We start from the raw sequence: 14648 nt of genomic DNA on the forward strand, positions 1-14648 counted from the left end.
GATGATGATGATGATGATATAATTACTATTATTTTGTGTCAAATTTTAAAACTTTACTGTAGCGAAAAGCCATATATTCTCTGTTTCATAAGTGCAATTTAAATATAAATAATTTAAATGTTAAACACAAACTACTATAGATAGAGCTTTTAAATAATATTATATTAGTCGTGTTCATAGAAAGAAGCTTTAAAAGAGTGAAATAGGATAAACATAAATGCGACCGCAGTCCGTATAATAATCGACTTAATCGAAATAATCTGCAGTTAGCCTGATTTAACTGGTATGCGTTTGTGTTTGAGTATATGTATTTGAGAGCTTTTTAAATACAACAATTTTTGAACTCTGTACAACTAATGTTGCAGGCGTTTTGAATAAAATATCAAGGTAAAAATCAGATGGGGTTCAGTTGGTCATGTAGTTTGTAACTTAAATACTGCAAGCGTCGATTCCGATAAAATATCAGTTTCATGAGTATTTTTTTTTTAAATAAAAACAAAAGTGAGGTGCATATTACTCGTATTAGTACGTGATTTACAAGTTACAAACTAGAATATTGGAGTTTTTGGAAACATTGTTATTGAATGTAACAAAAGAAGAAGAAGTAAATCGACTGCAGGTTTGTGGGGAATAATCACGGTTACGTAGCACATTTTGGTCGGTTGCCAAGATTAATGAAAGTTCTTTGAACGATTTCTTTTCATTTTTAACTGTAAATTGAATTTTAACCCTCTTGAACGATGAAGCCGGATTATTATCTAACTCACTCATGCTTAACTGTTATTTTAACAGATTTAGATTTAAAATAGAATTATTACCTATTGAATTCGATTCGGAGGGCCCGGGTTTGAATGTGGTTCGGGGCATGCACCACCAATTTTTCAGTTATGTGCATTATAAGAAATTAAATATCACGTATCTCAAACGGTGAAGGAAAAACATCATAAATAAACCTGAGAATTTTCTCAAATCTCAACGTGTGTGAAATCTGCCAATCCGCATTTGGCCAGCATGGGAGTCTAAGACCTAAGCCCTCTCATTCTGTCGATAGACGATAGGCGAGACTCGTGCTCAACAGTGAGCCGAATATGGGAATGATGATGATGATGACTGATGATTAATTTAAATAAATGAATTTTGAATTTAAGACATATTTTTTTAATTTCGACGATTCGTTACGTATTGATAGATGTTCCAGGTACCTAATGTACATGGACACAAGACATAAAATCCTTGCTAATGTCATGGAGTTAATAAAATCCTTGCTAATGTATTATTAAAAAAAAATTCAGCTCAATCGGTTGAAGATATCTACTTCAAAATTGAGCTCAAAGAATCCACCGTAACATCCTTCATACATTGCAAGTTAAATAAAAGCTTTTAATGACACGGTGTCCGCTATATTGGAATTAAAATGACGTTGCATAGGTAAAATCCAGTTCGTTGCAAGATTTGACTCATACTAACAAGGCAAAATAAATAAATGTTTGTGAGACATTGCAAATATAGACGTAACTAAGTAGTGAAGCAATCAAAGGATACTGTGTACCTATATTGATACAAGATACATTCTAGTTAAAGGGGATGTCCCACCTCACTGACTCATGAGTCAAGTAAACCTACATGGCAGATAATTAATGATAAAAATAAGTAACCTTATGTAAGTAAACAATGACTTGGCGAATAAGATAACTATCTAGAAAATCTAATTCTACGATATACAAAAGTAGTAGAGCTCTTTGTGACAGAAATTCAGTGGGAAGTACTACAAATATTATGTATAAAATATTATAAAAATGCTAGTACTCCAGAAGACATATGTAGTCTCTTTTCAACCTTTTTCAGTTCTGTTTTTGAACTTTCCAACATAAGTGCAGGTTATGATATAAATAACCTTCCAGATAAAAACACAGGGTCTGATCTATCAATATGTAATATTACGTTAACAAAAGAAGAAGTTCTTAAGGAACTTCTTTTGTTGGACGTATCAAAAGGCTCAGGCACTGATAATCTGTCTTCTTAAAAGAGACTGCAAAAAAAAGTTTTTTTCAGCCACCATACATCATTGCTCTTTTACGACCCTCTTTCAAAGCTAAAAGCTTGCAAGCGTAGAATGAATTTTGCACCTCTTGAATTTGAGCTTGACCTCTTAGGTCTTAAACGGGTAATTAACGTAATATATTGCAGCTTTAATATAAATATAAGTTATATACAGTTTAACTATACTAATATCTCTGGATCTGCTGAATAATAGAAGGCCATGTTACTTGTGAGTGTCATAGGTTCTAATGTAATCATGTATTCCTCTAAGAACAGGAGGAAAAACCTGCTAGTTCAATAATATACCTGCAAAATAAGAAACGGGTAAATCGAACGTGCACTCAAGTCCGTTGTTAGGGACTTAAACCAGGTGTGGACGATCGATCAAAAGACAAAGGTGATTACGTTCACCTTTCGGCAAAAACTTGGCGTAGGCGTCTCTAGTGGGCACTTCCAACGAACCGACTCCTTACTGATATCGCAAAATGTCAACAACCAACAGCACTCGGTATAATACATTGAAATCAATATCAATACATATAAATAAGGATACAGTGTCCGTGATTTCAAAATTACTATGTTTTGTCAAGTGCTTAAAGTCACGACTATTTACAAAATACCAAAATATAATCAAGCTTTTTTAAAAAATTGTCTTTCTGTCTGTTTGTCCTGACTAATCTTTGAAATGGCTGAATTCATTTTAATAGGACTTTCACTGGGAGTCAGGAGGTTATTGAAAATAAATCATGGTTCCCGCGAGGTTAGTGACTAAAAAAAGGCTTTTATTTAAATAAAATGCAATAACATGCATCGGAGTGTTTGTTAAAACTAAATATGAGGAGGAGACTACCGACTCCAAAATCAAATCAGTTCCATTACACTATTATTATTTTCATTTGTAATAATGTAAAAAAAAAACAATAGCGATTGTATTATTTCATGTCAAATGTAGGTACATACAAAATTAAGATACGATCCCATTGTGTCGTGAATATCAAAACTATATTAACATACTGTGCCAAAAAAATAACTGTAAAGACGAGTAAGGACAATATTATTACTTCGTGTGGACACCTAGCGGTGCCGGAGCGTTGTTTCGGCTAAGTTTATGGCATTTTTATCTTGATTTGCTATTATTTTTCTCCGTTGTAATGTCTCAGACATGGGGAGAAGCTTTGGCTAAAGGTCATTAACATGTGCACATTTGCCAGGCTAAAGAGATAACTGGAAAAAATACGTTTACGGAAGAATAGGTTTTTATGTCAGCTTCGTAAATTTTTAAGGATTCGTTCGGAATTTTAACTACAACACAATCGTGTTCGCCATAACTAATAGGCCTTTCAGATTGTGTCACTCTAAGGTAGTTAGATAAGGATATCTTTTACTGGAAAATACATCAACATCAACCTACTTTAACGTCCTACTGAAGAGTCAAAACTTCCTTGTGAGAGGATAAGGAGCCCACATGCTGCTTCAATGATGGTTGACGAGTAGGTATAGGTAGGACGAGTAACAACCTGCTCTCTGAGGCAAGAGCTAACATCGCCAACTTTCAAACTGGACTTTGAATCTTAATTATAATTTCTTGGAAGAAAGAAAAGTTCAATATTTCATAGTCTGACCAAAGAACTCAAAGAGGGCTTTGTGACCAAAAGTCATCACTATTTACCAATGAGCGCCAGTAAATAAAAGTATTTTCATTTTTAATAGCTGTAAATATTACTTTTGATTCTCGTTACTTTATTCTAAAGATTAGCAATGTATTTTTAGTAATTTTCCAGTGTTAAATGAAACATACACGACCACCTACTTTCAATGGTATTCACTTAGATTTTAGGCGAAGCACAGTCATAATTTTATATGGATGCCTGATCTTATCTCTGGGCTCCTCATAAAGAGGGCAGCGACTTTATTCAAATTATGAGTCGGACACACTTGTAACATGCCAAGTTATACGCGTTCAATCATATCAAGTCCTAGTATTTTTTATTACACACTAGCCAACGCCCTGCGGTTATAACCCGCATAGTTCCCGTTCCCGTGGGAATACAAGGATACAATACAACCTATGATACTCACAAGTAACGCGGTCAAATAATTTCAAAACCGGTTCATTAGATCCAGAGATTACCCCCTACAACCTCAAAAATACATAAACATTAATTAATATTAATATAAATCCACATCAACAAATAGTTTAGTTTTCAAGCGATTTAACTATGCCGTAAAAGTTACTACAAGTTGGACTAACTAAAAAGGCGACTCATGTTCCTATGCAGCTTGAGGTGTCCAGAATGTGTCCCCAGCATAATAATTTTATTTTTTACCAAATTTTGTAACCGATAAGGAAGTTCAAGGAAGTTCTAAGGATCTTATATGAAATAAAAGATATTTGTAAAGCTAAATTACCAAAAATTTCTATTTATTGCCATTAATACGAATATCGCTAGACTAGTATCAGAGTCTAAAGACTTCTGTGTCTGGTTCTGAACTATCATCAATACCATATTCCAAATGTATAATTTTTTCCACGTTCTCATTAAAGGTGACCACGGACTTTCTTGGTGTTGTCACTTCTACCTCACCAAACTCATCATCTTCCGATTCGTCAGCTTTTAGTTTATCAATAGATTGAATAACTATTGGTTGTTGTGGATCCGCTGCAATGTCGATTAAAGTTTCATTAGGTTTGACTGAAGACATTGTCTGTTCTTCAAGTCGGTTGATTTCTTGTTTGGGAGGGTGAACTTCTATTTCTGGAATTGGTGCATGGAGCATTTCTTGCAGCCTTCTTTCACTTCTTTTGAGTTCTTCAATATCCAATCTCGGTTTAGTAAGGCTTTCAACTTTAGGAATAGGTTCCGGTTCTATACGAGAAGCCAGACTGTTTGCGTCACTGAATTTGTCGTAATTTCGTTTCTTCCTCCTGTATAAATAATTATAATATAGTTAGTAAATTAAAAAATACTTGAATTCGCGTAAAGATGATTTCATTATGTAAGTTGCTATGAACAATTTTGAGTGATTTATAGATTTTCGGCATTATTTTCAAAATTTGAACTGTAGTAGTTTAAGAGGTGGGTTCAATTCAACCTCATTCAATTTCCTTTTATTTGATATGTTTTATGATACAGCATATTTTTTATATTCTTCCATTTTTACCAAAATCTACCCCTGTCACTTCTCTACGTTACATTACATTATACAGAAATTGATCTGTTTACCAAATTTCATCTAAATCAGACTAGAAGATTTGGAGACGGATGGATAGATAGACAAACATAATTACGATCAGTGATTCTAAAAGGTGTTTCCTTTTTTTCCGACGGAAACGGACGGAACACTAAAAATCCTTAGTGAAAATAAACGTTACTAAAAATATATTATAAACATTATGTACTCACCATTTTAGTAAGAACCATACAGTTGCTGCTACAATTAGTATAAAAAGTACGGCAGCGAGAGCTATAGTCGAGGCAAATAAAGCTGTGTTTTGTTCTGGAACTGGAGATACCTCAATATTGTCTAAATGCTCTTCTAATGATTCTACTCGGAATGTATTAACTGATACTACTTGGTCTAAATCACTGGAATATAATTTAATTCATTTTATAATTACAGACTTTTCGAGAGATTACGTTCCAAATTATTGTAATATTAATTTCAAAATATATCCTCAAGAATGTATATAAAATCTTTTGAACACAGTAACTGAAATATGGCATATATAAAAGAGTAATTAAAAACTACATTTTTGAAAGCTATTAGAGTATTAGACAATTTGGCGAAATTTGTTGTTAATCATACCTTCTAAGTTTGCTGACATCAATTAATTGGCTTCCTAATATACCATATACGAATAATTGCAGAGATGCACCAGTTGTGGTTGGTACTTCACGTTTTCTTCTTGTAATTGTCTCATTATTTTCATTATTCTCAGATATTATGACTGTCCTTAATATTTTGATATTGTAACCAACCGACGTGCTCAAGTTACCTAAAATAGCGTTTTCATCATCTAAGAATGAGTTCCGGACAGTTATAACAGCGATTTGAGTTTTTTCCAAAAGCTTAACCTGAAAAACAACAATCATTTTTTTTAATTCAGTGACAAGTTAGCTTAGATAAGTGACGATTCAGCTGATGATGAAAACGGGCTTATTTAAAAGGATAAAGATTTATTCTAACCATATCTCTGACGGTTTCTACGCTCATCGAATTGAAACTCTAAATCGCTTGGAAGCACGTCTTTGCCGGTAGCGTGATAACTAGCCACAGTCGATGCCTACTACCCTCAGATCAATTGTATAGGATCTGTTTCTATAGACGTTACTTTCAAAGTATATGATCAACGATCTAATGCTATTATAAAAACTGTTTCTATATTGTTGATGTTTCATAGTTGTAATCGTGTTCGTCGTTTAAACAGCTCCGTAAAAATACCTTTTCGTGTAGTTGAGTTGTATAAAAAACGGGCAAAAACTTCTAGTTTAGTATAAAATATATGCCAAATCTAAGCGTGTTTGCCTCAGAAAATGATAAAGAATTTTGGGCGTGAATTTGGGTGCTATACTGGCCCTTCTATAATTGGTCTGAGACGCTAGACCAGACTTGAGCCAATTTAGAAAATATAAAATCCTAAAGTGACCGCTGTGAGATTGTCAGATTACAAAAGACACACGTCTTCATTGTTTACTAAAAATGCGAGACATTATTTGTTTTTACACAGCGAGTGTCATACACGACGGTGATTCGGCAGTAAACAAATAAATTATGTAAACTAAACGGTTAAGGTCGGCCGGTTAAAATTTGGTAAACATTGTATTATTTGACTTCAACGCACATGTTTGAAATAACTTCTTTATTTTATTTGGGGTCATGGTGTCAATCCAGTTTTAATTTATATTAAAGCCATAGACAATTATTAAATTCTATTATTTCCTCTAGATACATTTTTATACAATTATTTCACCGCGGCTAGTTGCCACGACTGGCGACAGAAGGGTGGCTCATTTTTTGCACAAAAGATCATCCTGGCTGTCTAGCGCGGAGATATAGCCAGTATTCTTGCCACCATTCTACGAGGCCATGATTTGTATAGTTATTAGGGTGAGTTAGCTTAAGTTCCCTGTTCTTAATCTTTCTGAATAATAAAAAAAAATATTCATGAAGAAAGAAACATCATCAAAATTATTCTGCCTTTTTAACCTCAAAAAAAAGGAGGAGGTTCTCAATTTGACATTTTTTTCTTTTTTTTAAATGTTTGTTTACAGTCAAACATGTAAGTTATTTACAAATCGGAGTTATTGGTAAATAACTTCGTCGTTTACCAATTTTGAAAATCCCTTTTTTTGTTAGAAAGAGTACACTTCCAAATTGACCGCATATAATTTTTATGAAAATCGGTTTAGTAATTTTGTGTTAAAATCAAAATAGCTGAAATACGTCTTTGAAGTCGGTTCCATTTTTACGTTATAAAGATTATGACAATTCTAGTACTTCGCAAAGGTTTAAGGCCTAAAGAGGGTTATACATTGTCTAATAGCCACTGACCACATCCGTCTCAGAGTTATTTAAAGTTATCTCAAGAATAACATAATTTTTTTGGGTCCGCCTGGGGTCAAAGTGACGCATACGTTTAGTATCTTTTAGCTTCAAAAACGAGTTTTCAACTTTTTAAAACACTATATTTTTGTTTTTTATATGACTGTACCGCTATTAGAAACTGGTTCAGTGGTAGGTGGTGGGTAGGTTTCAAATGTGGAATTAACATATTCGGAACAACACATATTGCCTAACCACTTTTTAGTTCATGATAATAATTAGTGGAATTGCAATAATATATTTTGTCAGTAACAATAAATAATATATTGTCCGCAAAAAGGCAAATCATGTAACTTTTGCAAATTATATGTGTGATAAATTGATGAATCCTTGTAGTTTCAAAGAAATCCATGTGACTAATTATAATTTCGCAATATATGGACTAGTAATTATTTAAGAAGATAAACAAATGACATATGCAATCTAATAAGGAACTGCAATGTCACCATTAAAGTGCATCTACACGTTTAGTGTTTCATCAGAATTTAGATTTTGCATTGTTACAAAAAAGCTTTAAAAAGGAGGTGGTTTTTTTTTATATGTACACCAATTACTCAAAGACGCCTGGACCGATTTCAAAAATTCTTTTTTTGTTTGAAACGGTATAGTGTTACGAGGGCCTACGAGTTCCATCTAACAAACTATAAATATACTAAACTATCTACATGTTATTATAAACATTGTCTGTTATTTGCTGATAATAATTCTTCAATGTCATGATTACAGTTTTTCGTTTATAAGATACTGATTTGACTAAACCTAAAGATTCTATCTTTAGCTTTATTATTTAAACTCAGATTAAAGTAAACTATTTACATTTTATAATTAATTTAAATATTATAATGATATTCATTTCATAATATTAGACTAAGTCGTAAAACTGTTTAATTAAAAAGTAGTTGTAAGATACAGAAACCATTTTGAATTGTAAAACTGTTTGAGTCATAGTCGGTAATTATTTTGTCGTCTGGTAGTCAGTCGAGCGCGATCTTTGTTGGTGATAACACTTTGTTGGAACTATACGAAGATTTTCATTGCTGAATACACATTCCTGACGTCACGCTGCCCGTCTCAGTAATAATAGTCCCCATTTGGTCCCATTGCCAAAACGTTATCACTAAACTAAAAAGCGAAGAATAACATCATAATATGTTCTACCTGCTGATCAGTATGAAGGCGGTGCTAAGCCGATGATGTATTAATTCTTCTTTTAAGTTTAGTGATATCGTTTTACAAAATGAAAAGTCCGAGCGAAGTTCACCCACGCAGATATTTTTATTGTTTTAAGTATTTTATCATCATTATTAAAGTAAAACTATATTAATTTTATTAGATTAAAGATTTGTTTTAATATGTACTAGTTATAAACAGTTAAACAGCAACTGCAGTCATATACCAGCTGCTATGTTTTTTGTATTTATTGTTGATTAGTAAACTATAGTTAGTTTATAATATAAAATAATCCTCACTTTTTTGGTTGATTAATTTTTGTAATTAACTAAAGTCGTAGCTTCAAAATTGTTAACACGTTCGCAGCGGCACTGATTTTTTTGTACTTTACTCTGGTGTGTTACGAGGTTTTTAGACCTCGTACTAAAACTTTATGTGGTGTGGTACGAGGTCCATCAACCTCGTAACTCTTGAAGACGCTAGACTTACGAGGTCAATTGACCTCGTACCGCAGCGAACGTGTTAAAATAGAAAAATTACGTAACATCGTCTTAAGTGAGTGAATGTTTTAAGACGAAATTCAAAAGTATTACAAAATATCTATATTTTTCAACTCATTACGCTATAATAACTCATCGTTGACACGTAAAGGTTGGCTAGATAAAATGCAAAGTGTAAATGCATTAGGTTTGCCATTTGCTTATCATACAAGTTATGTAATAGAGAATTCCTTCCAATTGAGATTTTCTTAATTGGTCCAGGTCTGAATGGTGGGAGGCTTCGGCTGTGGCTACTGGCTACTACACTACCGGCAAAGACGTACCACCAAGCATTCCGGTACGATGTCGTGTAGAAACCGAAAAGGGTGTGGATTTCATCCTTCTCCTGACAAGTTAGCCCGCTTCCATCTTAGATTGCATCATTAACCATCAGATGTAGACAAGGGCTAACTTGTAAAGAATAAAAAAAAGGGAATTGAAATGAATTTTACCACAATATCCAGAGAGCCGTTTAACCCCCTTCCATTCTGGTCAGTAGCGTATACAGTAAACTGGGAGTCATTTTCCAATAATGCGTTGTTCCGGACATGTACGAAGCCAGTAGTTGGGGCTACAGCTAGCTTTTCTTCCCTGCTCCAGTACAATAAAGCTGCATTTTCCCCAATATCTGCATCTGTTGCCTACAAATAGGGTTTTAGAAATGTATTACTGTAATAAACATTTTCTCTTGTATTTTTTTTTGCCTATAAAAATGCCTGTCTCAAATATTTAAATCTTTTTGTAGTAGTCTTTGCTATAATTTAAATCAGATTGCTTTGTTATTGACTTCCATCAATGGACATTCAAAAATATTTATTTATAGATCTTTTGAATGAAAGCTTAATTCAAGAAAATATCTTCTTTTTTTAAATATACAAATTGTCCAATTCTGAACACAATATGGCTGTAAGTACACGCGATCTTTAACCCTCATTCGCACGTAAGTTATTTTTAATCGTTCGTTAAAAAACTCTCGTACGAATGAGGGCTTAAGTAGGTATGCATTGGAAAGTTACCACAAATAAAATTGACAGCACAAAGCAATGACCAGTTTTAAACATTTATTTAAACAGCAGCATATTTGCTTTGCCCAAAAATGGGGTTAAAGGGCCGCGAAAAATCGAGCTTTGTTTAACCTTATTGTTGTTTATGAATAAACTTCTTGTGAATACATTATTTAATTTTTTTTTTACATTAAAATGTTGTTGCTGACATTGCGAGTCCGCATCGGAAAGAGCAGTGTTGATTAGGTTTAGGATTATCACCGGAGCCGTGATTAGAAACCGTGATAGCCCAGTGGATACGACCTCTGCCTCCGATTCCGGAGGGTGTGGGTTCAAGTCATGCACCTCCAACTTTTCAGTTGTGTGAATTTTAAGAAATTAAATATCACGTGTCTCAAATCGTGAGGAAACCTGCATACCTGAGAATTTTCATAATTCTTTGCGTGTGTGAAGTCTGCCAATCCGCATTGGGCGAGCGTGGTGGACTATTGGCCTAACCCCTCTCACTCTGAGAGGAGACTCGAGCTCAGCAGTGAGTCGAATATGGGTTGATAATGATGAGGATTATCACCAACAACATCATGGAGGCGATAGATGCGGGCGGTTCAAGATCGTGGTGTTTGGAAGTCTTGACAAGAAGCGTTTCCTTTGTCAATTCTTATGGCCTCAAAGAGGCCTCACAATGATGATGATGAATAAACGTTAAACAGTTTTTACCTCCAATTCAATCAAAGCTCGTGGCAATATAGTATTTTCAAGTTCAGCTATCGGATAACCAACATAAATTGGCTCGTTCTCTTTTCCTACAAATATCGGCGGATTGTCGTTAATGTCTTCAATGATTAAATTCACAACGCTTCGTCTGGCATTGTACGTAATTGTATCAGCGAGAATCCATTTATTGGATCCATAGTCGTAGGCATCTAATTCTGATTCGGTCCCTGTCGCTAATGATCGCTTGACAATGGTTCTCTCGTCATTGTCGCAGTGAAGTATTAGCTCCGCTTGAATCTGAGATAATATCATAAAGGCAATTGATTTGTGCTCTCGATCAATGACCTTAGCGTGCAAGCCTCCGTTCTCAATGTACAACCATGATTGATCTTCTGGCCAGAGACTGGTTACAGTGTACCAGCAATTTTCGTTATCGGTTTGGTTTAGTACGATTAAGTTAAGATGCGGCTCTTCTTCGACTTTTTGTAAGATTATTAATGGTGGTAGACCATCTTCAGAGTTACATTCCGGTAATGTGTCTACTCGTAATAGTACCTAAAATACAAAAAAAAAAAAAGGAGATTGTGACGTAACTTTTACCTGCGTATAATATGTATAATCTATACTCGTATGTATGTAAATCTTATCTGTCTTTGGTCCTACGGACAAAATATTTATTCATGACTATTAATACTGCTAAACTTTGTGTATGTGATATTAATGACGAGTCAGGCAACATTATAGGAGTAGCGAACCATGCGAACCATGCGAACCAGCGATAGAAGCTCGGTTGTTAAATATTTTACATTAATAAATTACAACTGAGATTTTTACGGAATAGATAAAGAAAGATATTTGAAATCAATTGGTAACCTTGGACAATTTTCAAAGGGCTTATTTGTTACCGGACTCACGAAGTCTGGAAGAGGGCTTGGAAGGTAATCGCCCTACCAACATGGTTCACAACCATAATATTAATATTTGTTCATGAATGTCACTACATACATATAGTCTTTGGGCTCAAGAACTGTATAATATTCTAGATTGTGAAGGTAAATCTATGAAAGTGCTAGTAATTAAACAACATGCTTTATTCCAAAATTTTCACGGGAACGAGAAATTCTAAATGTTCCAAATATCTCAGTAACATTCATAGCAAAGCGCGGCACTTGTGATAAAATATACAGTCTAGTAATAATAATAAACACACCAGGACCAGTTAAAGTTCAATTATACTTTTGATTATTATTTTTGGTGTAGAGTCCTTTTTGTGAAAAAAGTCCTGCGGCTAAAACCTTAAGTAAAATTGACAGCCTCTTGCACAAAAGACAATTAGCCATTACCAAATAACATTGAGTGCCAATAAGACATTAGCGCGCGTCTGGGGGACTTCTTTCATGAAAAGGGCTGGGATTTTCACTGGAAGAAGGCAGATTATTGAGCAACAAAAGCAACCTTTTTATCCTAGAAAAGTCTATGGTTACCGTGGGATTTGTAAAAAATGAAATTTCACGCGAAAGAAGTCACGAGCGATTGCTAGTATAAAAAAATTGAGACGTGCGAAAGAGCGTCAGCCAAATTAGAGAGAACAAAGCGACAAGTATCTTTACACGAACGAACGTGTAGGGGCACTCCCAAGGGATCATTCAGCCGCTGAGTGTCGTATTTGACCCCTATTAGTTTGAGAATTTGACACTAAGCGGGTGAATTATCCCCTGGGGGGTGACAACGTCTATGAATTAACTTACCGGAACTGTAGCAGACACTTGACTTGTTTGAGCCGTAGCCGTGACTTTCATGTTATGAACTCCCTCACCAACGGGAGCTGATAATAGAATTTCACCCTCCGCATTGATTGAGACACGTGTCTGAAGATCTAAAAGGTTTTTTTTTACTTTTAATTATTTTACTTGGGCCACTTTAATGCACAATAAAAACCTACATTAGGCATCATCGTCATCATTAACAACCTTATTCGGCTCACTGTTGAGCACGAGTCTCCTCTCAGGTTGAGAGGGGTTAGGCCTACTACACTGGCCTAATGCGGATTGGCAGACTACATACACATAGAGAATTGAGAAAATTCTCAGATGTTCAGGTTTCCTCACGATGTTTTCCTTCACCGTTTTGACGTGATATTTAATTTCTTAAATGCACATAAAGTTCGAATTATAACAACTGAAAATGTTGTTATAATTCCAACTATCTTATTTAGTTTTAAGTTCTTATTCTTCATAAGAACTTAAAACTTAAAACGATGGTGGTGGTTATGAAACTGTACGGAACCAATCGTGCGCGAGTCCGAATCTCACTCAGCCGGTTTTATTTTCTATCCTTGAAGTTAATTTTTTTCAAGTTTTTGTTGTTTTCCTTCATACCGCAAATCCTGATCGTATTATTTCTACTATGAACGTGATACCGTACATTGCTATAATTAAAACTAAGGCGTTCATACTCTTTTCCTTCGAGCATTCAAGCACCTGTCTATAGTGCTTTTCATGAAATAAGTCCCCCAGACGCGGCACTAACGTCTTAATGGTCATTCTCATTTTGGTAATGGCGCTGTCAATTTTAGTTCAGGTTTTAGCCGCAGGACTTCTTTCATAAAAAGGACTCTACATAATAAATACATTAAATAGATTCAATAGAAGGAGGCACTACTTTGCGGAAGTTCATTATAAAAAGCCAATTGAATAAACGCATAGTATATTAATTAAATACAATTGTTAAATAAATTAACAATAGCATTAAAATCGATTTAACAGTGACTTTTTTATGTATAGCCTGGCAAGTTTGTTGATGACACTCCCATGATATGCGGGCAACGAGGGGGAATGACTGCGCGGGTGTGAAGTCGTGCGTGCGGGATAAAGGGAAGGATTGCGCGGGTAAGAAATCGTGCTCTATACTCGTAAAGGCGAGTGTTTGACTGCAATCATGTCCTATAGTAAGCGATGATGCAGCCTAAGTGGAACGCACTTGCCGTGAAGATGGCTTAATTGCCCTTGACTAAAAGATGCGCATGTTGTATGTACTTAGTAGGGAAAAAGGAACACTATATATAGATGTAGACTCTACTGCATGACTTTGCATTTGATTGTAAATGATTATCATATTATTGCCTTTAGGGACAGGGCCCGATCCAGTGGCAATTGCCAGAGCTGCAAAAATAAGGGATAACTCTCTCTCTCTCCAGTCGGCCCCTCATGACTGAACGTTACCACCATAAATAGACAATACTTAGCCATCGAGTACAGCCATTTGAACGGCATTATAAAACTACTAATGTAATAATAAATATTTTTTTTATAAATTTTTGACAGTGTGTTATATTTTATTACCTATATCAACATTGTTAAGAAAGGGACAAAAAATAAATGGTATAAAAAAAGGTATTTTTGGAGAATGGCGGCAAAATTTATCTTCGCCCGGAGCGGCGATATTTCTGGATCGCGCCCTGTGTAGGGAAATAGAACAATACATACCACTATCTGTAGTGATTGAATAATTCACCGTTTCTCCGTTGTCCACAGTAGCTGTCACTCTTCCAACCGAGCCGACTTGCTTTACGTCAGCC

General features: G+C 34.8%; 1 protein-coding gene across 1 annotated transcript in view; it reads right to left on the reverse strand.

Annotated features, from left to right (window-relative positions):
* Positions 1-4431: 4431 nt before the first annotated feature.
* LOC112046939 (protocadherin Fat 3-like) overlaps positions 4432-14648 on the reverse strand; it is a gene marked incomplete in the record, with an annotated part of 31289 nt that continues 21072 nt past the window's right edge. The window contains 7 exon segments of the mRNA XM_052882648.1: positions 4432-4966; positions 5445-5627; positions 5848-6116; positions 9806-9994; positions 11075-11626; positions 12820-12947; positions 14557-14648. Coding sequence (XP_052738608.1) covers positions 4498-4966; positions 5445-5627; positions 5848-6116; positions 9806-9994; positions 11075-11626; positions 12820-12947; positions 14557-14648 — 1882 coding nt within the window.

This window comes from Bicyclus anynana, chromosome 7 (assembly GCF_947172395.1).
Source record: "Bicyclus anynana chromosome 7, ilBicAnyn1.1, whole genome shotgun sequence".
In the NCBI taxonomy this organism is placed as follows: domain Eukaryota; kingdom Metazoa; phylum Arthropoda; class Insecta; order Lepidoptera; family Nymphalidae; genus Bicyclus; species Bicyclus anynana.